We start from the raw sequence: 26,169 nt of genomic DNA on the forward strand, positions 1-26,169 counted from the left end.
GGCTCGCGCCGCCACCAGCCTCCACTCCATTCCACTCTGAGGCGCGTGGCGGACGTGAGTGCAACTGCGATCGTGCCACCATCACTTTTACTCGATTCAAATTCGCAACCCGTGCCCGCTCGCGGAAACTGTCGCTTTCGCCCTACATTACCATCCCGCGAACACCATGATAACACTGTGAATTTAATTGTGAAGTGAGCCCTTAAGCCGATCAACTATATCCCAAGGTAAGTTTTATTCGTAATCAGAATCAAAATTAAGTCTACGTGTCCGATCCGAATGCTAAGTGAAAGGCATACTCTTTGTTGGTAAATTACGTGACTAACCTGACAGCTAAGTGCGCTGCAGTTTATTTTAGGGCATTCGAAAATTTTCTGTTTCAAAACGTTACTGCAGGTAGCCTTGATCAATATTTGTAATCATCTCAATTTTAAATGAGTCTTAACATACTTAAAGATAAGTCTATACTTATTTATGCCTTCATAGATTTTTCTGTCAGCTACTTATTTTCTGCGGGTGTTATTTGTTAATTTTCATTAGTTATAAATTATATGAACGGTACAACGGCGATCTAGTGACTTTCGGTGTTTATCTATTTAGATGAATCAATATATTCAGATTTATAATATTACTTTAAGGTTTGATTCACACACACTATGTAATCTAAACTTTGAAGTATTTATGTATGTTTATTGCAACACAAGTCGTCACAACTAATTAATGGTAGAGTCATTTTATGACGATTCTTGTGTGTGACAGTTCTGTCACATAAATTACGGAGAATTTTATGTAAACTTTCGTTAAAATACATTATCGACTTTTTAAAAGTACTCCATAAAAGCCACAAGCAAGTGCCACGGAGATAATCGTAAAATAACATTAAATACCTACCTACCTTACGCCTGCAATGCGATTCTTGGAATTTGGAACTCAAAATACGAGTATCTTATACGTTATTGGCTCTATCACTGCATCACGTTCTTGAAGTACTTAATAGTAGATTGTTTAACAAGGGACTAAAACAAGCCATAATGACCACCCGAGCAGAGCGAGGAAAAAAAACAATGTTTTGTTCAAAATTACAATATTACTTTTAAAAAACGTACGCTGAACTAATGGAAAGGCCACCTGTTCAAAATTCAATTAGCAAATAAAAATTGCTGCGCATTTTTTTTCTTTTCTTTTATTGTTTATGGTGAAGCTTGCAATTTAGCCAACAAAAATTTTATTTTCTCTTAATTTTTCAAAATTATAAACTATTTTAAAACTAATTTAACTCTGCATAATAAAATGAATTAATCCTTAATGAACTTAAATAGATTCATATTCGTTATCATTAATTGTGTTTCATGAAATTAAATCGTGTTTTTTTTACATTTTTGCACAGTTGTCATTTTGAGGTTATTTCCACGCCTAAAAATCCTCGATTCGCAAACACCGTGTTGACTGTTTAGTGGTTTTCAACGTAAATTAAAAAAAAATACTTTAATCCCTAGAGAATAAAAAGGAGCTTTAGTCCCGATATGCAGAAACTTAAGTAACCTTTTAAGAGCATGAGAAGTGAAAAATTATTTATAAAATATTATTTACGAATAAATCGTGATTCTCTTATCACGACTCGTATGGCGTTGCGGTGTATTTCAATAAAGTTTTGAAACTCTATACTTTCATTAATATAATACAAAATTTAGACACGCAGTGAACTTTAAAATGAAGTATAACACTATGTGTTAAACCGTCTATTATTATTAGTATGTTAAAACTTGATACCGTTTTAGGAAAAACTAGAGATATCAAGTTAAAATTACCTCTTAGCATTATCAAGGTTTGCCATGCAAGGTATATTCTGATTTATTTCTAAGTAGGTTACCAATTATTCTCCGTACAAAATTATAGGTAAGTATTTCAAATAGTGTACTTTACACGGCTATATCTATAGATATCAAGTTTTAGCAGAACCTTGCTTCTAATTCTAAGCAAAATGAATTATTCTCCTTAGATTAGCTTATTATTGCTTTGTCTAGGAATTACATGGTTATAAAAATAGGTAACCTAATATTTCTAACTAACTTAATATTTACCTATGTAACTTTATATTTTTGTAAGTATCAGATTGGATGGAAACAGCTAAGATATCAGTAGGTAAGTAACCATTCTTATAAAAATATTCTCTGCAATACATAACTTATTACGTTATTACGTTTAATTGTAGCACTAACATTAGTTACCTACTCAATCTACGATTTAAAAATTACTTGACTAAGATATAAATTACTTTTCAATGTTTATTAAGAATGTTGATTGGCATAGAAATACGTAACTGACAGTGTATGTAACCAAAATGAAAATTGGATTTGGCCTTTCAAAATTCATAATCATAACATAACAGAGCGAAGTCGCTGCCGAAAACTTATCTTCTAATCAAGAAAAATCCCGCCATAAATTCATTATATATATTAACTCGTCTTAGCATTATCAATTTGATTTATTCATTCATTCCTATCGCTTAAACAATAAATTGGCTATCAGAGGTTAAATTATACGACACGTTATTTTGGTAAACTCTAAATATCACCTCTACGGTTTTTTTTGTTTTTCTCTGCAGTGGATTATCGCAATGTGCTATCACTATACTTCTGAAGTCCGATTTTATCATTACAATACTAAGTATACAATTTTAAATATTCAGTAACTTCTCATCGAATTATTACTTAGGTACAATTAGTCTATATTACTTACCTAAGTAATATAGAGTCTATATTACTTAGGTAATATAGACTAATGTAGGCACCTAAGTAATATTTTGTCTTTTGTACTTATTATAGCTTATTTTTTATTTTGTTATACCAACATACATATAAATAATATGAATGTGAGAAAAATATAAAAGCGTATTACAATGGATAAGATGTAGAAAAAAAACACGAAAGATTAAACTTACCTTCTATACTTCAACCTCTATCAATATAAATATTGATGCTAAATCCATTAAACTTTAAGGGTTAAGTAAGTTAAGGTTTAAAGCGAAACACTGAATGTAAGGCAGAACGAAAAAGAGGGTGAATTATTAATCTAGACTCATACCTAAAAAATATCTACAAAATGCATCAATTCGACACGAGTCATTTCTGGATGGCTTTTAAAAAGTCTTATTCTATCTTAACTTAGGTTAGGTACGCAAAAAACAGTAGCAAAATAAAATAGAAGGCGGAGATCGCAGAAATGGCGGCTACTAGCGAAAGTGCCTTCACTCTCGACTTCGTTGGGGCCGGGCTCGACTGCTGTTACTGGGGGCCGATCATTGAAATCACGCCTCGAAAATACTATTCGACACATAGCGCTGACACTACGAAAATATCGTTAGAATAAAATATTCACCCGACCCAGTAAAATAATTACAGCAGTAGTTCTCCGATACTACTGCTTACTGCGTACTTCATCGATAGTATAACTTTTCGACCTCTACATTGGTGGAATAATCGATAGTATCGATAGAGCTATATTTATAAAAAAGTTGAATTATTCGTATTTTAAACAAAAGACAGTTTTTACCTTTTTCGATTGATTATTCTATTTCACAAGCATAATTTCTAAAATCTGCCACTAGCTCGCTCTGTGGTGGTTCCGTTCTCGCACTTACGCTTTATTATCATTATACTCGTACCTCGTACCACGTCATACTCGTAGCCGAACGACGGCTTAGGATTGTTACATTAACTTTCAGGCAAACTGTTGATTGGTTCCATCGACGTATGTACCTAATGTAAGTAAATCACCGGTTTGTAAAATTTTCCATCATCACTAAAGCAGGTAGATTGATTAATGATTACCAATTTTAAATCGTCCAGAGGTCACAGCAAATATATTTATATTAATACTATTTACCAATTACAGTCATAACTTTACAATACGCATTAAATTATTCGGTGTCGAGACCCTTGGTCCGTGGGGGCTTTGAAACTTTTTAAAGAAATCTCGAAAAGGTTAGTAGACGTCACAGCAGGGCTACTACGAAATTCGAAAATCGAAGTTCGTGTCGTTTCGTCTCTCTAACGCTTATACTATTTAATACTAGAGTGAGAGAGACGGCACGATACGAACTTAAATTTTTGAATTTCTGATTAGGCCCTCAGGGACCGAAGAGCTGGCAGCTTCCTTGGACAAAGAATTAGCTTGGCTATTCAAAGAGGAAACGCTACCAGCATCTTCGGGACCTTTCCAAAGGGGTACTCTTTAAGTGATTTCTTTTAGTTTTAGGTTTTAATTTATTTTATTTTGTTTTATGTAAGGTCACCCGGGGCGAAAGCAACTATGAGGTTGAAGCTGAAGTAACTAATTGAAGTTTCTCTCAATGTAATGGTTTTTGTAAAAAGAGCCATCGGTTGGAGCTTAATAAAGTCATTGCTTTATAAAATAAAACACCGATGGCGTTCCTAGATCGCTCACTGTTGTACCGACAGAGCAAATTTTATCAGCCGCCATTCTAAGCAACGCTTTGCAGTATCGTGTGTTTATTACAAGCCGTTTTCTGGAAAAAAATAAGTTCTTCCTAAAGCACTAGAAGCTAGATTAAACGTAAGTGCTTTTGGTATATCGTCACTACTTTAAAGAAAACTCGTACCTCAAATAGATAATTTTTCTGAGTGAACTTTATGAACATTACATCAAGATTTAATTTTGTTGACATATTGATTTTAGATACGAGATTTTTTCAAAGCAGTGACGATATTTATTTGAACTGTAGGTCTTCCAATTAATATTTTATTGATATAGTTACAATAACCTCAACTTTTTGGGTACATGGGGTTATTCCCCATAGCCCCATATTTTTGTATGAAAAATGCCATTCGCTAGTGATGTCCCGTGTCGATATTTCGATAAGTGATTTTCACATATTTTATTACTATTTAAGATCTGCATGTAAGACTTCAGAGCAAAAGACAAATCAAGTAGTTTAAATAAAAAAAATTAAGCCCAAAATAAAAAAAAGAGAACGTTATTTAGATGGTTAGAAATAGCAAAAAATTCAAATTGCAATCAAAATTCAAGCTGCATAGCTAAATAGTTCAACAAATACTGAGCTCATGGAAGTAAAATAATAGTCAAAGAAAAAAAGGAAAAAATGATGAATTTAATTCACAAAGATTTACCGATAAGTAGTATACCAACCCTAGCCACTATGGAAGATAGTTGCATTTACATTTCATCATCAGCCTACCTCTTCCATGGCGCGCCACAACACTGTCTTCAGCCCCTCGCATTCATCCGCTGCCAGCGACCCTCCTATGGTCGTCCGTCCACCGTGCCTCAGGACGCCCTACACTACGTTTTCCCGTCCGTGGTCACCATTCGAGGACTCGTCAACGCCATCGTTCATCGGTCCTGCGACAGACGTGGCCAGCCTAACGCCACTTCAGCGAACTAATTCTCTGAGCATTTACATTTACCCCATAAAAATTAAAACAAGAATTTGCTGGAGACTGAGCCCTAACTAGATACCATCTTCGGATGGGTCTTGCGTGAATGTAAGTGTACTCTTATCCCCCAATGTATAGTTAGTGATTACAGCAATGTTATAACTAATAGTCACATTAACCTCTCGGTGGGGTGAATGTAACTATGTATTACTACTTCCGTGGAACAATAAAATGAATACATAATTGGAAAACCTAAGCCAGTTTGTAGTGTAATTGAAGTTGAAACCTTTCATTGAAATGTGAGCAATTGGGTAGGTATATTTGTTTGTACAACCCTTCTAATTATCATGGTAGAGGGCGGCAAAATGATTATACTATTTATTTAAGTTGCTTTTGCCCCGGGTAACCTTAAGTCTTTTAAGTTTAGGATAGACAATTAGACAGCAAATTAAATATTAAACCCTTCTGAATCAGGTAGATTTGAAACGGTCACTTTGTTGAACTTTACCTCATCATCAACATCATCTCGGCTTATACGTCCAATTACAGGGCACAGGCCTCCTCTCTGAATGAGAGGGCTTGGGCCGTTGTTACGCGGACCTAGTGCGGATTGGGAACTTCACGCCCACCATTAAGTATATTTCGTCGCCAGTGTGCCGGCAACTTTACCTATTGTATAATAATTCACTATTTGTTTTACATGCTGCGTACTAGATATAGCACAGATGAATATCCCGGATACATACAGTACAGTTTTATGGATATCAAATAAAAAGTCAAGTAAATATAGCCTATAGCTGTGTCCCACTGATGGGCAAATATATATAACTAAAAATAAAGAAAATAAAAAAGTTTAAACTTTTTAAAGTATAATTCACAATGTTTTAGACTATCGCGGTCATTACTAATTTTATGATTTAAATACAGGTTTGGATCGTCTCGTGATCGTGGCGCATGCAACTGTGCCGAAATATTGAGCTTCTCTAAAATTAGGTCATCTTAAATATGTTCTGACTATCTACTATCTATTTCACTAATTGTACCTACCTACATATAATTAGTACCAAGGTATGTTTATAAAATAAGATACATAAATAGATCGAGATGGTGTGAAGATTTTTCGATCGGACTTCAAATAATACAAGGTACTAAAGAGCATATTTTCGAAAATTTTGAAATGTAAATATGTCTTACTCTTCTAGTTACCCACTACGATTGAGGCTCAATCCATTCTCGAAAGTTATACACCCATTCAAATATAATATAATGGATGTTTTTTAATAACTATAACTACTGACGTATCTCAAACGCTTTGCCTTATGCAGGTACAGTCAGCAACCAAAGCAGCAACGTTGAAGAGTACAAAAAGATCTAGGTGGGTACACAAGATTTAGAGTTCACAAGAAAAAGAGCTTTTTGATTATTGGGTTACCTACTTTTACTGGTGACGTACCTATATCGATATTTATTGAAATTATGTTCGTTTGTCCCTCGTTGAACTCCAGAGGCTCAACGAATGAGAAATATCATTTGTTTTTAACAAGATCAATGGTATAAGGTTTATTAAACGAAAAATCACATCCCCACGATCTAAGATCATAAAATATTTAATTAAAAAAACTTAGATTGAGAAATAAGCCAAAAAAAGTATCTCCGCTCTTTGAATTGTATGTTATATATTATTTTTCATACATCATATTATATATAAGATCATAAAATAATAATAAAAAATAGATACTTACATTTTTTCCCATTACCAAAAATGCAAAAGTCTTCTTATTGTTTTATTATTTATTACATAGTGCCTGTTATTGAATACATAAGAGCGTTGAGTCAGTATACAATTATAAGTCGTAAAGTGACACATACTAACTTAGGTATACACTTTACATAACAGGATATGCGCTCAAGTTTAGTTGAATGAGGGTGTTCCGACAGGCGAAATATCGCTAGATGGCGTTAGTATCGTGAGGTATATATGTTGTGGACCAAGTGATAAATCGGTCATTTTTCATGATGGCCGGGCATTATGAAAAACGACCAATATGAGATAGCAATTTGATAATAACTATTCAAATAATTAAATTGCCCGGGCATTATACATATAATGTCTATCACCTATTGGGCAGAGTAATAAAAATATGTGCTTCATTACTATTATTTTTATGTTTGAAAATTCCTTCGTTTCATAGATGTACCTATATAATTAAATATCTATCAAAATCTGTAAAATAAGTTATCTATAATGGTTGAGTTAAATTCTAGTTTTGTTTTGGTCGCAGTTGAACTTAACACGCTCCTCCTCGCTGCGCTCGTCGACGCACTTATAAATTTTCCAATTGATTGAATCAGACTTCAGTTCCCAAAAACCAGTTGTAATCAAATTCCCCAACGGTCGTGTAGCAATATTCATAATGACTGGACAATGTGATAAATAGTGAAGTTTAGATAATAATTGCCCAGTGTAGCTTGTCATTATTCATAATGCCCGGGCATTATAAATAATACCCTTATTAATCACTTGGTCCATAACATATACAGATCACACCCATTTAGTTCTAATACTGGCCTACTGGTTTGACCTATGGCCTCTCAAACAGAAGACCGTGGGTTCCGATGACGGGACCGCTTAAGCCCTCTTAATTTGAGAGGAGGCCTGTGGCTAGCAGTGGGACGTAAATAAGCTGGGATGATGATTAAGAATTATTAATTAAGACTACTTACAAGCGAGTCCAACTTCGTCGTTCAACGACCATAAGTGTAAGTATATTAATTATCAAAGTTTTATTGCAACAGGAACTTGATTTCAACCGGATGTCTTGTCCCACCTCTACCTTGTACAAACTTTGCATTTTTTACGCAACAAAATTCCAACTCAAAGATGTATACCAACATTTTTAAATAAACCCCCATTTTGAAATAGGCCACTCCATGAATTAGTACAACACCGTGGATTGCTGTATTATAGTGTAGATGATGTAACATGTAGTGGACCAAATACTGCACATTTAAACTACTTCACTACATACAGCATAACCTTGAAACAGGCGGACCTTAATGCGACAGCATAACAATATCACTAACATTACTCGAATTGTTTAATGTTTAGCCAGCTGATACATTTTGTATTATGCGACATTCAAAACAGCCTGCGTGTACTCAAATTAAAACATATTGATATACACGTTCTTCGATAAAAGCGCGTGCGGTTACGTAGCTATCTAAAGTAAACTCAACGAATATCTGATCTTAATTTTAACTAAATTTACTTAAGTCGTGTGTAAATATAAGGATAGAGACGGGCGGAATATAATAGCGAGCATAGGCGTATATAGAGGGGGGGGGGGCGGTCTGTCTGTCTGTAATCAAATCTTGCAAGTTAAATTAGACCAACTTCCAGTAGTCAGATTGACTTAAAAGTTGGAATACTCATGTAAATCGCATGACAATGCAATAATCTAGTAGTGACATCCTGGTAGTCCAGCCAATGTCGTCTCCGCTGGACGGAACTCTTCAACGGTTAATAGCATCGACTTGAAATTTGGTATGCAAATGTAGTTTGAAATAGAAATAGAAATATTTATTCGCACTTTGCAAATTACATTAAACAGGAAAAAAAAGAAGTATTAAGTACGTAGTAAGTAGGTATTTGCGAAATCGCGAAGCGGTCTCAGCTTAGCATAGTGTTGGCCGTAGGGGCCAACGCTGGTCTTCCGCTGTGACCACTTGGCGTCTTCACGGAAGGCGACAAAAATAAACCGAAAAAGGAACAAATAAAAAGTAATAAAAAAAGTAAAAAGTTTGGGTGACAATTCAAGTACAGTCATCAAAAAGTACAGTCAGCAAAAAAAGGTTGTATTAAAATCAAATTTTTATGGTTAGGTTATTTTTACAAAGTGCTCGCGTTGGGTATAAATAAACACACAACAATACAATAGACAATAAAATAGTAAAGAGAGTTTAATTCAAGTTGGACATGAGATCACTTAAAAATCCTTAAAATTAGTTAATGGCCTCGAGTGCCGACTATCACTGCGTGGTGCATAGTATAGTATCGCACCTTTGATTTATAAGCATAAACTATGCCAACCGAGCGAAAGACAATGAAAGACTGCTTGACGACCTAATGAAGCTCACTTCGAGATACTTCTTATACCTATTTCTTTCTCACTCATAAACAGCCTTTCTTTGCTCGTAGTATTTGATACATAAACACTCAATAAATGGATGAGTTTATTTCGCAAAGTTAATTTAAACCTTATAAAACTTCAAACAATGTCTTTCACACCACAGTATTACTTAGATGGTGTATCGGTTGTTCGTGGGGTATACGGACAAAGATAGATCGAGGATAGATCCCTCCCCCATCTCATCCCGTTGGGTGGTGCAGAAAACGACTAATGGAGAATCCGGAAGACGGGCAGCAGCCTCTTCTGCGTGCCCTATCAGCGCAATATTGTGATGTCACATTAGAAGTTTATGTGTTTTTAAATCTAAAATTGTACCGTCTGTCTGTAGTCACCTTAAAGTTACATCCATCAGCATAACAATGCAATACTTAATCCACATTTTTCCGTTTAATTTCTTATGCAACGTCTGCTCTAGAGCTGTTAGTTCAACAATGGCTTTGATTACCGTAAGTGGGCTAAGAATGGTGAGCAAGGTGAAAGTGTCTGGGCCAGTTCTGCGAAGGTCGCTGGTGGCCAGGCCTACTGACGTACGGCCAGCGTCACTTGCTGACATTACCGTTAAATGTCAACCAAATGCCAAACGTATGATCCTTGTGATTATTATAAGCACAGAAGTGATGTGTTGTATCGACAGTTTTGTTGATCTCTATTTATGGTCATATTTTTTGAAAAGAGACGGGAAACATTTTTGAAATTATAATATGTGTTTAAATACTAATATAAACTGATGAAAATTTAATAAATGAAGTCTAGAAAATTACGATTCTACAATTTTATTTCAGTTGTAGTTTTGAAGCAATGTAGGTATAGGGTGTCCCGTAAGTAGTACGTACGACAAAAAATGAGACTTAAATGGGAGATAGAAGGCCAGGTCATCTACCAAACAAGTCTCGGATACCGGTTAAATTTCCAAACCGTTATCATGTAAGTACTTGGCGCAAAACCTTTTCATTTTGGTTTCGTTCGCCAAACCGTTATTTTTAAACCGGTTTTTAAGGGAACATTTCCATAAAGATCTTGTCAGATTAACCGGATTAGAACAATAAAAGCCGGTTTATTCCGGCGCAGGATAAACGTCGTCGCCCGCCGCCAGCAGGCCAGCTGTCGCTCGTCGAATAAACCGGTTTAGTTAAGTTCTTAAAAACGTTCGCGTTCTTATGAAAGTTAAACCGAAATAAACCGGTATTTACCGCTATTTTATAAACCGGTTCCGAGCCTTGCTACCAAATATAAAAAATTGGCTTCGTAAAAGTCTTACCGTTTGCGAGAAATTATGATTTTTCTGATTTTTTGAAAAATGTCTACCTGCATTATGATTTCGGGTTGCGATATTCGAAACTAATTATTTTTTGGTAAAAAAAATCTCGAAAACGGTGAGACTTTTACTAAAGACATTTTTTATATTTTGGTAAAAGATCTGCCCACCTTTCTCATTTAAGTTTGTCGTACCTATACTACTTTTGGACAATCTTTATAGTTTTCAAAAACACTTTTCAAAAACGCCTCAGGCGCATTATGTTGCATAGAAACCGTACAACTGAAAATGCTATGGTTGATTACAAAGATTCAGCCAAAGTGCTTAACTTTTTGACTAGATATTTTTTTTTTCTATTCAATGAATTATAGACAGAACTGTCTGTGTGATCTTTTGTTGCGCTCAAACTTGTTCCAATGTTTTGTAATTAAAAGGCATCAACGCCTTGTATTAAATCAGGTGTTTGGTTGGCCGTCTGACGCAAGCATTTTATGTTTGATTTAAAACAATAACGATTGTTGGAGGAAACCTAAGTAAATAATTCGTGTCCAACAATAAGAGCTATAATGAATAGTCATTTTTACTTACCATAATGCATTTTTTTTTAATAGCCGTCTCAAAATAATTCTGTCTATACTATTTCAAACTTTTGTGTCTTCCTCTACTACCGAATATGTTAATTTTTGCAAGTTGATTGATATTGTTTACTGGTATTGAAAACGACTCATGATTAGTACTTATTTAACAATCGTCAGTTCCTTACTGTGCCGAGGCTATGCACTCGGGCTATCACGCGATTTAGTATACGGTAGCCAGAATTCCGTCGTATTTACGGACATGCCAGGTTATTTAGCTTATTAATCCGACATTTTAGATTTTAGTCCTATATAATATTTGATTACTCAGGCAACCTCCTGTATCCTTTACATGCTTGAAATTTGCGCTTCTTCCTCATTTAACTCTTAGTAGGTATATATATCTTTTTCCTATTCGGCGATGCTTTTAAAGCCACGGGCGTAGCCGAGGGAGGATTTCGACCATTGTATTTGTATTGACCATATTTTATTTTCTTGATATCCCCAACCCCCCCTCTCCAGTAACAATCCCTGATGAATTAAAACTTGACTACTCCTGTGCAAAAAACAGTTTTAAAACAATACGTGGCAATACGCTAGCCATTGGCTACGTTTAATACTTGCGATAGACAAGTAAAATGCAAAAATACGATTTGTATCATTCACAAGATTTACATAATAGCCCCGTTCATTGTTTTAATGATCTCTAAGTTGGAGTGAATTGTCGGAATCAAGATATTCGTTTACGCAACATCTAATGCATGCGGATTTGCGGCTTTGTTACGTGCTGTTTTTTTTATAATTATATCTTTTAATATTCTAGTCGCATTATGCTATATTTTAGAATTAGTAGATACTAGGTACACGAACTAGAAATGCAGAAGTTTACATCTTAAAACCTTATAGTGCGACGACAACGTACAAATAAAATGTTCGTTTACTTCACACTCTATTTTTTTATTTTTTGTTTGTTGCAATAAGACTACATATTCACAGGTAGTTGTTCCAACATAATGTACGAGTAAAGCTTAAAGTATGTACTTACAACCCACTTGCCTCGATCCGAGGTAGTTAACTAATCTATGAAACCAATAACCTGGAATAGTCGCTAACTGGTTCGTATTGTGGTCTCGATGATCATACCGGGTACACAAAATCCGATGTAACTCTTTGTTCATGAATTTTTTCTATAATTTTTAATATATAAAAACGGTTGCCACGGTTGGCCAGCTAAATATAGTTATAACTTACTAGATAGTAGTAGCCAAAAAAAATCATGTGCCAAATTACATTTGAAATTTACCATGAGTGTGTGAAGTTCCCAATCCGCACTGGGCCCGCGTGGGAACTACGGCCCAAGCCCTCTTATTCTGAGAGGAGGCCTGTGTCCGGCAGTGGGACGTATATAGACTGGGGTGGTGGTAAGTATAGACAGCCAGGTTTCGAAACCATAGCCAGTACCTTACCTAGTAGACTAGACTGCTAGGTTTGCTACACCCATTTGTTCGCACGGCAAAGTACTGAGATTTTTTCCAAGTTTTTTGCACTGCGTACAAGTGGAAACAAAGGGAAAATGCCCAGTAGTTCGCAGTGCGAACAAAGAAATTTGGACAACTGGTCTTAAATCAAAGCTTTATAAGTCAATCACAGGTTTTCCTCATTCCTGAAATCAAACCTACTTACTCTACTAATCTATCTGACCTAGAGTTGGCTACTGATTATGGTTACATTGTAGCGGGGTCGCTATAATGTGTCTACCAATCGGTATGTAGGTAAGGTACACATTATATTTCGAAAGTTCATTCCACAGTTACTGCACCTCGTGTCTTAATAATAAATACGAGCTAAATTAGATAGTTGCGATCTAGCACTGATAATTAAACACGTGCTTTTGCGGGCCGCGACTCGTGCGAATGTATAGAATAGATACCGCCTAGTGACTGGTAATCCTTATCTAACGTTCTAAATTCCAACAACAAATTGAAATATAGGAGCAATACATAATAAACATATAGGCATTTAAGACATTTTACCTTATCAGTAAACGGTTTTAATTTGATCCGTCTTAAAATTAAATTTGTATTATTTCACAAAATTATTCATGCCAACAAAATACTCGTAAATACGAGTACAACGAACAAATGGCAGTACAAGAGCAAACCATTTAGTAACAAATGACAGGCGAAGGTGACCATTATATTGACTTGTATAATTGCTTGGGTATTTTCTCAAAATTTTAATTCAATCATGACTGCATATGTTCAGAGGAATATTAATTTGTTTTTTAAAGTAGGTACTTCTTTGCTCGTACCTGTCACCTACTTTTTTCAAATACTACCGTTCTCTATTGTTTAACGGATATAAAAGAGAATTAAACTAACTTCCTGATGATGATGGCGAACCTTTATTGATGTACCAGTTTTTTATGAAACTTGGTTCTGACTTGCTTCTCAATGATTCTCGACTTCGTAGTACTTAGCATGGACGAAAAAAAAAACTATAAATGAAAGTCATGCATTAAATGATGAGTGGTGTGCCTGAATTATTTTGATGCCATTCGTTTGCCATCCCTGCATTAGTTGTCGCCCGTCACCCGAGAGGATATAAAATTGAGGGTTTAGCCCGTCTTTGCCCAAACGCTCGTAGCACGTAAGTATCGCGTAGCAATGCCACGTAGCACGCTCAGGTAACATACCACGTGGCACACGTTAAGTTGATTCCTCATCATAATTAAATGTTTGTTTGTTTATACTCTTTATTGTACAAAAAGGAAAAACAAAAAGGTTACATAAAAAGTAAAGTGTTAAGTACAAAGGCGGACTTATCCCTGCAGGGATCTCTGCCAGTCAACCTTTGAGTGGTAGAGGAGCAATCAAAAAACAAGGATCGACAAATAGAGCAAAACATTTGAATAAATATAAATGCATATGTAAACCTCAAATACCTAACTATATACAATAAATATATAACACATAAATGTTGATTTTACAGCAACATAAGTTTTTGAAGTTTTCTTATTGTAATTAATTGCTTATGAATTACCTGCACTAGATTTACATGCGACTTTAACCCCCAAAAAATTTAGATGACGAAGTCGTCTATTGCCAAAATCAGGTATAACCTTTCTTAGAAGCCATTTTTTTATTATTTTATTGAGTTACTTAGGATAATACATAAAAGATGACAAGTTACAGAAATAAAGGAGTGCAGTTAGTAAACCAATCTTAAATGGAAATATTACAGCATAATTCCCGCGCTAAGTTCTCTAGACGATGGTATACGATTATGTTTGATTAAAATCTTGATTTACAAGAAACTTGTTAACATCACAAGTTTTTGATGATTGTATTTTTATGTTGACTGTGCAACTATGTACTTGCATTGTCATTCAAACTGCATGTTAGTACCACTTTCAAGTGAATCTAGTAGAAGTCGGTGAAAATTGACTGTAACCTTTGTTCTAAACGAACTGTTTAACATCCAAAAATATAAAGCGCAAGTTAAAAGAAATATACGTAATTCACGCGTGCTTTTTTGTTCTGTAAAGTTCGTTTGTAGGAGGTTATAGGATTTACGGGGGAGGGTGCGGTGTCGCCAGGCGGTGGCGGCGCCTCCTTGGCGCTGTTAGCCTGTCATTAGTTGCCTCGGGAACTCTGCTAAGCATAACACGATAGGCTTTGGCACTAGGCTAAATGACTTAGGTTTATGTATAGTATACTACATATCGTACGTAGATTATTTTGTATTATATTTTTTTATTCTACAATAAATGTCTTAACGCTCTCGAACTGGCTCTTTTATTGAAAAACGCCTTTTAAAAATTAATTACTCGTGCAAAATTTAATTGCTATTTGCAAATAGATTAAGTTTGAACTATTTATCGTCAGATTACTATTCGTCTCAACGTTTTAAATTTCAAATCCTATTCTAATAAACTTCGGACAAGTATGGAATATGACTGTACAATTGATTAAGTACAAGATAAAAAATGTAATTCATTTTTTCTCGACACGGCTGTCAAGGGGCACATTAAATCGTTATTATAGTCACGGGTTTTAACAGTAAAACGATAACATGGGTTGCTGAGGCGAAGACTAAGCGAGTATATTCCTAACATAACTACATAGAATAATTATAATGTATTCAGTCCAATCCACAGACACTGACTTTCTACAGATTTATTATATGTATACAGGGTGATTCTGGGGTCATGAGCAAGAGTGAAAGGGGTGATGGGGAGATTCACACTGAGCAACTTTTCCTTATCCCTTGATTATATGTTTTTTTGCGATTTTGGGGCTGATCATCACCCCTTTCACTCTTGGTCATGACCACGGAATCAACCTGTATAGATAGGTACCAGGGTCTCGTTGCTGTCGGTTTTGAGACCCCTGTGTCCATGGGGTCCCGGCGCACATAAACCAATTCCATCCCAGCCTATATACGTCCCACTGCTGGGCACAGGCCTCCTCTCATAACAAGAGGGCATAAACCAATTAAAGAAGTGCAAAAGCACCTGGTCGACTCTACTGCAGACCAAAGGGCTGGCAGCTATCTCTCTCAACGAATTGCCATCACTATTTAACGAGGGAATGCTGCCAGCTTTTTGGGCACCATGCCACGGGGCCTGTTGTCTTTTTATGGAATATGGGGCAAACGAGCAAACAGATCGCCTGATGGTAAGCGATTACCGTCGCCCCTGGACACCTGCAACACCAGAAGAGATTTAGTTTATAGTTATATTTATTTACGATTTATTATTATTTATATTGTGCTTAAGTAGTTTTGATAAATAAACGTGTAATTATATCCTATACACACTAAAAGTTAGTAAAAAATATGTTTTATTAATTACAGAACTCAAAATGCCCCAGTGGGCCAGCGCGGAGGGCGGAGGCTCCGAAGCTGAGTCACCGGACCAGATGATGCTGTGCTACGACGACGAGACGTCCGAGTATTACGAGAACAAGCCCGACAGCGATGTGAAGATAGAACAAGCTGGCGGTGAGTAGGTATTACGAAATACTATTGTAGACCTCATTTTAAACACACGTACTCGTCCACTACTGCATTCTAAACGTCACGTAAAATATTTACCCCTATACTGTGTTTTGTATATTTCTCTATGCATGCTCATTTTCGGAGCTTTTGATTGGTTGCTTATGATTACTTACATAAAACTAAAGATTTTCTTTGTTCAACATGTCATTTATAGTTAGTCAATTCTGAAATTCAGTGTACCTTACCTACTATCTCTGCCATCGAGAACGCGTGCGGTACTTTCTCAAGGTTAAAAAATTGCTATCGATAATATTATTGCGGGGCCAGCTTATTTCATTCATTTAGATCAATTCATATCCATAGTTACTTATCACACAGTTTGCATTTGCACTACAAATACCTAGTTACTTACCTACACGCTTGCAACGTTGACTCATTAAAGAACCAGATAATAAAATTTGATCTTTCGATAGTAGTTTGAGTCTGGCTATAAAACGTTTAAAATCAACATTTTAATGTTTCTGTAGAAGTCGAACAGCACGAAGTAGATAAGGGTATTACGAAAATCGCCCATAGCCGTGCGTACAAATCGATTAGTCTGCACTCGTGCTCTTACGCAAATACTTTATCAAGCGTGCAGTCGTGTCACGTAATGCTAAGGTTGAGGAGCATCTAACTTGTTACAGAAAGCGTTTTTAGGATGTCTGGCCAGCCATTGCACTAGCGATGTACTTTTTGCCATAACAACCAGGAAGTTGGAGAATCATTGGATGAGATAATTAGGTACTCATTATTATTTAAATTATTAGGCAGGCAGTTGAAAGCAACTGATAGATCCTGTATCTAACTGTGTTCCTTGGTCAAGTATTCCTTGTACTGTAATGAGTTGTTATAGGCTCTTATTTCTCCCTCCTTCTTGTCGTACATCGAGTATATTCTTGTCTGTGTAAGCGTGGTTAAATTTTTCAACTTAAAAAAACCAGTAACTTACCATACTCTAATTGTAAGTAACTATATACGTAACAATCTAGAAATAAATTAACAAGCAAAGTTTTCATCGGCCCTAAAATCCTTAGAATGTTTGTGTATCTTTAGTTTAAAAATACCTATTTTGGTGAATTTTTCCCATCTATATATATAGGCACATACATTCATCCGGCTGAAAAAAAAACTGCGTAGACATTAGGTAATAAAATAAATGAACCGTTCAAGTACACTGCATTGCGTGCGTACATATATGCTATACGTAGTTTCACGGTTGTTCGTGACCTCGAAAACTGTGTGACGTAGCCCGTGATCCATGACATCAGTTGCAGCCAGATTGAAGATACGGCAAATCCAGCTTATCGATACTGATATCATCATCATCGTCATCGCAGCCTATATACGTCCCAATGCTGGGCACAGGCCTCCTATCAGAATAAGAGGGCTTGGGCCGTAGTTCCCACGCGGGCCCAGTGCGGATTGGGAAGTTCACACATACCATTGAATTACTTCACAGGTGTGTGCAGGTTTCCTCACGATGTTTTCCTTCACCGTAAAGCTCGTAGTAAATTTCAAATGTAATGTTGCACATGAATTTCGAAAAACGAGGTGCGGGCCGAGGTTTGAAACCACGAACCTCTGCTTGAGAGGCGATAGGTCAAACCACTAGGCCACCACGGCTTTTTATACTGATACGATGCGTTTTCACTAAAAGGTTGAAGTAATTATCATTTTATGCAAGTTAAAGCCCTGTTAGAAGATACCCGTACAGTGCAGTTCGCGTCACAGCGATTCACGGTCACATAATGCTAGCTGTCCAATTGCTATTTATGTAATTACTTATTAGAAAATTCGTAATAAATATGAAATATCCGTCCTTTTCCCTGTCTTTATGTTAAAGGTGTAGCGACTTCGAGCGCCATCTAGTGAACAAACATAGAAACTCCAACATCCGGATGCATAAATACAACTTCCAACGCTCTTCCTTTGGACTTCGGTCCCCAGGCATAAGCATAACATCTGTCTGGAGAGAGATCTCTCTATTGTAACCTCTCCCCGCAAAGGGTACCTATATAAAATTTAATTTTTCGAGGTCCGAGGGTTATAGCCATTTAGCCCAAGTGGGCAGAATAGGCGCTTCACGGAGCTTCGTCGACCCTCTCACGTGATAGTTCACATATATATAGGATATTCGATATTCTGTTCTTCGATACTTTGTACTTCGATATTTATATCTTTTGATGTCACTTTTGTAGATAATTACATTTTCGATATATTGGATGTAGGTTATCTTACCATTCAATAATATAAACTTTCGTTATTTTAATTTTCGATATTCAAACATGTACCTAACCGTTTATTCGATCGTCCATACTCGTATAATACCTTCTTTAGCTATCAGAAGGTTAATAGGTACCTACTTAAATATGCAAACGCACGCCAGGCCGCAAAAAATAGTAAACATAACCGGTGCATACGCCGATAGGATAGGTATTTATAAAGTACTTACTTAATTTGCGACACTGTAATTTTCATGATTACATATGTGTACTAAATATTCACGTATTACATACTATATATTGGGCTTCAATCACTCCTGCTGGCTCGTGCTGAGGCACCGACTTCAAATTAGTAGGAAATTATTTTCAAGGTTTATGAAGTCGGATCCATTTCTTGTTAATTTTTTTTTTTTCATAGTTTTTAGTGATTTGTAGCCAAAGTGCATCTCACAACGATTCCATTAAGCTCAAACACAGCATAGTTAGTTATATTATTTTATAACAGAGTACCAGTACCTGCGGTCTTCTTTATCAGGATCTAGTTCACCAAATGATACTTTCTGAATGTAAATACTTGACTTGATGTTAAAATGCCAAAATCACTATAGGTGCGCTTTCAAATTCGAGGGTTGCCCTCGATTTCTCTAAGATCCCATCATCAGATCCTGACTTGGTGTCAATGGGACTACCTCGGAAGTATGTCCTTTAGAACTTAAAAAGAATTTTTAAATTTGGCCCACAATTGGCGGAGTAATCGCGTAACAAACATACAAAAAAAAAATACACTCGAATTGAGAATCTCCACTTTTTTGAAGTCGGTTAAAAAGTATTGTGCACTTGTTTATTATATAAAATCGATCTCTCTCCTAATCTCTCCGGGACTCTATATAAGAACGGCACTCATACAGTGACAAGTGACATTACTTTCGTTCATATCATTACGTTTAAATTCATTCGTGTCAGCTTGAACATGTAGAGTCGTTTTGAAGTTGATGCGGATTTTAATAGTAGATTATTGTCGTGGCCTGGAAGTAGGCAATTGCTGGCTGAGTATGAGTATTAAACTGACGAGCTTGCGAGTCCGTTTAACTAATACGAAGCCAGCAATTACTATTCCAGCCGAGACTCATATAAAGCTTTTCTCAAAAATGGCGAATAATTTTGAAATAGATTAAACTTTTTCTCAAAATATATTATAACATTTAATTTTATTCCAATATTTTTCTTATGCTTTCCCGCCTTTTTTCATTAAAAAATGAACTGCAGGTGTATTTTTACACCGAAAACACCACAAGCTGTTTCAGACCCAATAGAAAAAGTCCGGAGTTCCAACAAAATATCTGATACTGGCCATTAGACTTGGCTGTATACGACTTGTGCCAACATTTCCATGGCCTTTTTAACTTTAAAAAAAAATTGTGACTGATTGCAGGCGCGCTAATTCATTATTGCAGGCGAGCTAGCGCGCCTGCAATCTTTTTAACTTTTTAATTTTTCAATGACCATAAACTATGCACTTCATCTTCTGATATGTAAAGAATAATGTCAACTTTTACGGATATTTTTGAGAAAAAAATTTATTGCCTTGTGTAGTCTTCTTTTTTTGTGACTAATCTGATCTGATCATGCTATATATTATTATGTAATTCCGCTTGCACGCTCTTCTAATATAATTAAAAAAAAACCTTGTTACAGTCGGGAGCAGCTTCGTTGTTTTAAAAGCTCTTTCTTCATAAGCAAGCTAACCGTGAATGCACTATGATTTCAGAATTCTACGACAGCGGTAGCGGTAGCGATGAAGTAGCGGTTCGACGCGGTTGCCGGACACGGCGTGCGGCGGCCGGATCTTCGTCGTCCGGCACGGCGTCCGGCACCGTGAGCAGCACTGGCACGGTCCGACGCCGGCGCTGCGGCGTGTCCGCGCGGGAGCGGAATCTGCGGCGTCTGGAGAGCAATGAACGGGAGCGTATGCGCATGCATTCACTTAACCGCGCGTTTGAGGTAAGCCTTATTCCATTCATTGGTATGGGTACCTAAAATACATAGTCACACAATAAAAAAAGTCTTGGGATATTAGTTATTTCTAGACGATGTTTTACTCAGTAATACTTATAAGTATAAACCTACTTACTAGTACTTATTAGTAATACTTATTAGTAGGAAACCTGCACAAACCTGCGAAGCAATTCATTCAATGGTGTGTGTGAAGTTCCCAATCCACACTGGGCCCGCGTGGGAACTATGGCCCAAGCCCTCTTGTTCTGAGTGGAGGCCTGTGCCCAGCAGTGGGACGTATATAGGCTGGGATGATGATGATGACTTATTAGTACTAAATATGCCTATACTGAAAGGGATAAAAATATCCCTCGGCAGTTTTGATGAGTGTAGTGGCCAGTGGTGTCTTCAAAGACACTTTTTTATAAAGACAGTTTTTTTATAAGTTAATCCTTAATAAGCACGAAAAAGATTCATTACTCTTAGGTCCATCTATCGTTCATAGCCCGTAAAAGGGTTGTTAGTCTCATTGTAGTCATTTCTGTTATGTATATTTTTGGTATTGGATAGCGTTTGCAGCCAGGATAATTAGCAATGAAAATCAAGAAAATCAGAATTAAAATTTTATTACATTGAAGAGAGAGAGAGAAGAGAAGACTGCTTATTTTTTTTACCGATTTGGTAACTTTTCTAACGTATTGAGTCCAATAAAGTTATTCGCCTTATGGAAGCCCTTAGTGCTAATTCACACTCTGCGAATGAAATATTGGTTGAATAAAATTTTGAAAGTAAGAAATATTAGCCACGAGTGCCACGAGGCTAGTACGAACTCGCACTACCTACACATATCATGGTGTTTTTTGATGTATTCTTTCAACAACCCTACTGATTATAAAAATCTATTCCAGTGTATATTTTTTTTTACGTTTCAGGACCTCCGACGGGTAATACCCCACGTCAAAAAAGACAATAGGAGTCTTTCAAAAATCGAGACATTAACTCTTGCCAAAAATTACGTGAAGGCTCTCACTAATGCTATTTGCTCTATGAGAGGTGAAGTCCCACGATACCAGTAAGTTATCAGGATTCTTACTATTAAGCTAAAAACTCATTGACAGCGGAAGCAGAGCGGTGCGGCGCGTCGCGGAGGCGGTACCGGTTGTAATATTCGAGCTAACATGAAAGAGGCCACACAGAATACCACGCGGGAAATAAGCGTGGCGCGGTATTCTGTATGGCCTCTTTCATGTTAGCTCGAATATTACAACCGGTACCGCCTCCGCGGCGCTCCGCACCGCTCCGCCTGCGCTGTCAGTAGATTTCAAGCTTTATTCTAAGTTAGTCAGTATAAGACCCACAGCTGTGCATTGTGAGCAGAGGCCTTATTGCCTAACAAACGTGGAATCACAATCGTTTTCACCACTTCTTTCTGTCACACGGCATAAGACAAGGGTAGAGAGATATAGTGAATGCGATCGCGAACGTCAGTGCGTTTGACAATACGGCCTCAGCAGGGCTACTACGAAATTCGCGCGTTGGTGGGACGGTACGATACGAACTTCGATTTTAGAATTTCGTAGTAGCCACACTGGACCTTACGAGCCGTGACAGTTAAGAGTAAATGTAGGTTTTTTTCGCCATGGTTACTTAATTAATTGTAGATACAAAACATAACCTATTTAACCAACGAAAAGTTGGAGAACCCCGACATTGTCACTTCAAAGTTCAATATATCTCAAAAACAAAAAAAAACCGCATTCAAATCGGTTCACCCGTTTAAGAGCTACGGTGCCACAGACAGACACATATAGCGGTCAAACTTATAACACCCCTTTTTTGCGTCCGGGGTTAAAAAGAAACGAAAATATAAGAATGTTAAAAGACCACACACATTGCATTGTTTTTGAATTAAATCTCCAAGATAGGCCACTACGTAAACAGTATAGAATAATACAGTCAAAAGGAGTTAATTTAGGTACGAGTAGATATTTTAAAAGCTAGATCTATTAAGTAACACATTCAATAATCGATGAAATCGTTGTACAGTCAGCAGCAGAAGTGGATAAGCAGTGACGGTGCTCAAATGATCTACACTAAACTCTACTGTCCAGGTAATAATAGTGTACATCATTTTGAGCACCACAACCGCTCACCTACTTCTGCTGCTGACGTAAATATGAATAATTGAAGTAAAACTATTTCGCATAGGTACCTACCTACTGCATGTCATGTAGTGTATGCTGTTTTGTTTATATTAGAACTATCTTTAACCTTTTCGCCGCCACGTCAAATACAAAAGACATCACCCATACGCCAGGCATTTATTGCAATGCCTAAAATTTTACCTTAACACAATTGAACGAAGGTTGCTTTTGCATATATGTATAGGTCGTTGGCGTCGAAAAGGTTAACAATTCGTATTCTAGTTTCACTTAAGTAATTCCAACTCGTAGATGATAGATAATGAAATGAAGTACGTACCATGAAGTGATAGTTCTTACATTTCGATATTTATAGTCTCATGTCCACAGGTAAACTGTCACTCTTATAGACCAGCATGAAAAATCGTGCAAGTTGCATTGAAGCAGGGGCACGTCAAATTGAGGCGCTCAATTGACCACTTCAAACTCGTTCGCTTTATGCAATCGCAATGTAATCCAACTTGTTTACAGGATTTTTCTTGCTATACTTAGTGTGTGTGTGTTAGTTGTATACTTAGTGTGTGTGTGTGTGGGCTTTAGCATTTTTGCTCAGTGTTTTTATTTTTTATCAGGTTTAACGGTGATGATGAAAACGTAGAGCCAGCTTTCGTGTTAAGCCGAGAGGAGCAGAACAACAACGAGCCAAGCGATCCAGAACCGGAAGAAACGTCAAGCGTCCGGACATGCCTCTGACCTTCACAGCGTACCCTCAATCTCGCTCGTCTGCCAAACAATGCCTTGCCTGACTCCACTAATGCTCTCGATTAAATTACATATTAGAAACTGGGAACGAGCTAAAGTTCTGCGCGATTAACACGAGCGTGAGTCTCGATCTGTCTTACCCAAAAAGAAAGATTGCAAATTTGATCCTTGGCAACCGTAGAACCTGGTCATTTTGACATTTACGTCATTCGATAAGCATTGTTTTAGACAAATAAAATTATTTACTGTGATTAGGTTCCATGGAATCAAATTAGTTGTCTGTTAGGTTGTCTGTATGATAATGTTGTGCGAGGCACAGTGTCACTCAGAGCGATATCACACTGGCCATTTGTGGGCGAATTGAAAGTGAAGCGAGCGCGCCACGCAACGATTTCGCCGCGAGTGTACAATATATATAGTGTCCTAAATGTTATACGTAGCTAACTCGCGGTAAGCTCGTTGCGCGCTGGCTTCACTTTCAAACTCACCTACAAATCGCCAGTGTTATCACTTTATGTCTACTTGCTTTTTTACGTTATCGTTATCACGCTCTCAAGCTGCAAATTACAGCACATTTCTCACTCTCCTCTGGCGACTCTTTAGTTTCGATCTTCATTTACCTCTGCGATTCGTCCTTACGTTAGCTCGTCCCCTGCGCAAGATCCAGTCCTAAAGTATACAATCTTATGTAAAAGTTTTGTTTGTATATAACATCGTACTGTTTAGGGTTCCCTATCGTACCTTTTGAACAAAAAGATTTAGAAGTTGGATATCTTTTGTAACACCAAGCCAAGATAAAATAAAATATTAAGCAAAGAAGCAAATAATAAAAACCACTTGGCAAAATGTATCATGTATTAAAAAAAATGTGAGTTTCAATACAATCAGCTTAATGAATTTCAAGGGAAGTATACTTAATTAATATTTTCTTATGTGCAAGCTGTATTGAAACGGCCATTTAATATACGTGAAAGAGGAACTAACGCGGTCACTAGGGTGTCGGGAATTTGAAATCTGATCTCCCTTGAGTAAGCGCGTCGCCCTATTAGATACTTTCACACTCAGAAGCTATATAAGGAAGCATTTATACAAAAGGATGTTTACATTTACCAAACTGCGTTTCTTCTAAATAAATATTTCCTCGCACTTCGACGTAAAATTCTCCCTTGCTGTGCCAATAACTTGCAGTCTAGTTGATAACAGCCATTTACATAATCAGAAGTACGAATAAAGTTAGTGGGGAGGGCGAAAGAGTATTTGAAATAACATTGTAGAGACGAATTAATTCACTACGCCACGGAATAAGGCGCCAGTTAAATTTATGATTTTTTGTGATTACCTTTGTTCAATCTCATTAAATAGTTACCATTGTAATAATAATAAGTGTAGTAAATTATTATAATTTCCTTAGGTTAAGAGTTATTGCATTTTTAGTATTTTAAAAAGTATTTTGTTGATAGGAATGAGAAATATATTTTGTGAATAGGTAAGACTTACCTACCTACCTGCTGACCAATGTGTTGCATAATATAAAACTCATTATTCGCTCTATCGTTGACTTGTGGACAGTGCCAATGTCAAAATGCTTTAAGTCATCCTTTATTAGTTGATATGTACCATGATTGTAGATGTGTGTCATGTGCTCGATGACATATGAATATAAATTAAAATATGAGCTGTAGGTGTAAAGGCTGTATTGTACTTAATTTAATCGTAATTTGAAGAAAATTGATGTCTTGAAATTCATCTCCTTTTATATAAATCGTTAGGTGAAGCTTTTTTTGGTTTTTATACCTACGAGCTCATAATTAATTAGATTTATTTCTTCACCGCCCTCTCGTTCTGAGGGGAGGCCTGTGCCCAGCAGTGAGACATATATAGGCTAGGATGGATTCATTCACCGTATGATTTGAATTTTATTTTCATTTACGACCTTACATTGATGGACAAATATAAAGTGCTTGAACTTATATGATCCTACTGAGCCTCATTCTTACCATGGAACCGTGTACTACGTACAGTCAGCAGCAGAAGGGGATGAGCGGTTACAGTGCTCAAAATAATCTACACACGACTCTACGGCCAAGGTAACAAGAGAGTGTTTACATCATTTTGAGCTCCACAACCGCTCTCTTACTTCTGCTGCTGACTGTACCAGTAAAGTCTAAGGAAGTTCGTGAAAATCGTCCACAACTTTGGATATTGTTTCTGATAAAGTTTATTCAATATACTAAGTAATATATTTACAATGAAATGCAAACGTGCATAATTAAAATGAGTTAAGATTGTTTTATTCAACCTTTTCCTTTATACCTCTACTTACTTATAGGTAGAGTCATTCACGATGACGCGTGCCGTGGTTCTTATTACAATGTTAATGTCTAATTTTGTCAAAATCACACGTCTTCGTTAATGGCACTAGGTATACCTACTAACTAAATGCTCGCACACCGTATGAGTACTTATACACCGAAGTATTTAATATTTTCAGTACCTATACCTACCTACGTATGTGTTGCTTTGCTGATAGTTTTGATCGGTTATCTTGGAATAGAGAAGTATAACGCCA

The 26,169-nt window shown here is 36.6% G+C and overlaps 1 protein-coding gene across 2 annotated transcripts; it reads left to right on the forward strand.

Annotated features, from left to right (window-relative positions):
- Nucleotides 1-25,878, forward strand: LOC141429028 (uncharacterized). Of its 2 annotated transcripts, XM_074089171.1 has the most exons (6): nucleotides 1-227; nucleotides 6,743-6,792; nucleotides 16,295-16,441; nucleotides 20,471-20,703; nucleotides 21,630-21,769; nucleotides 23,471-25,878. In XM_074089171.1, exons 3-6 carry the CDS (start codon nucleotides 16,303-16,305, stop codon nucleotides 23,589-23,591), a joined length of 633 nt encoding a protein of 210 aa, XP_073945272.1. In that variant the 5' UTR covers nucleotides 1-227; nucleotides 6,743-6,792; nucleotides 16,295-16,302; the 3' UTR covers nucleotides 23,592-25,878. The 2 variants fall into 2 exon arrangements, with proteins under 2 accessions (XP_073945272.1, XP_073945271.1); XM_074089170.1 differs by lacking the exon at nucleotides 6,743-6,792 and having other exon boundaries at nucleotides 2-227.
- Nucleotides 25,879-26,169: the final 291 nt, after the last annotated feature.

This window comes from Choristoneura fumiferana, chromosome 6 (genome assembly GCF_025370935.1).
Source record: "Choristoneura fumiferana chromosome 6, NRCan_CFum_1, whole genome shotgun sequence".
Taxonomy (NCBI): domain Eukaryota; kingdom Metazoa; phylum Arthropoda; class Insecta; order Lepidoptera; family Tortricidae; genus Choristoneura; species Choristoneura fumiferana.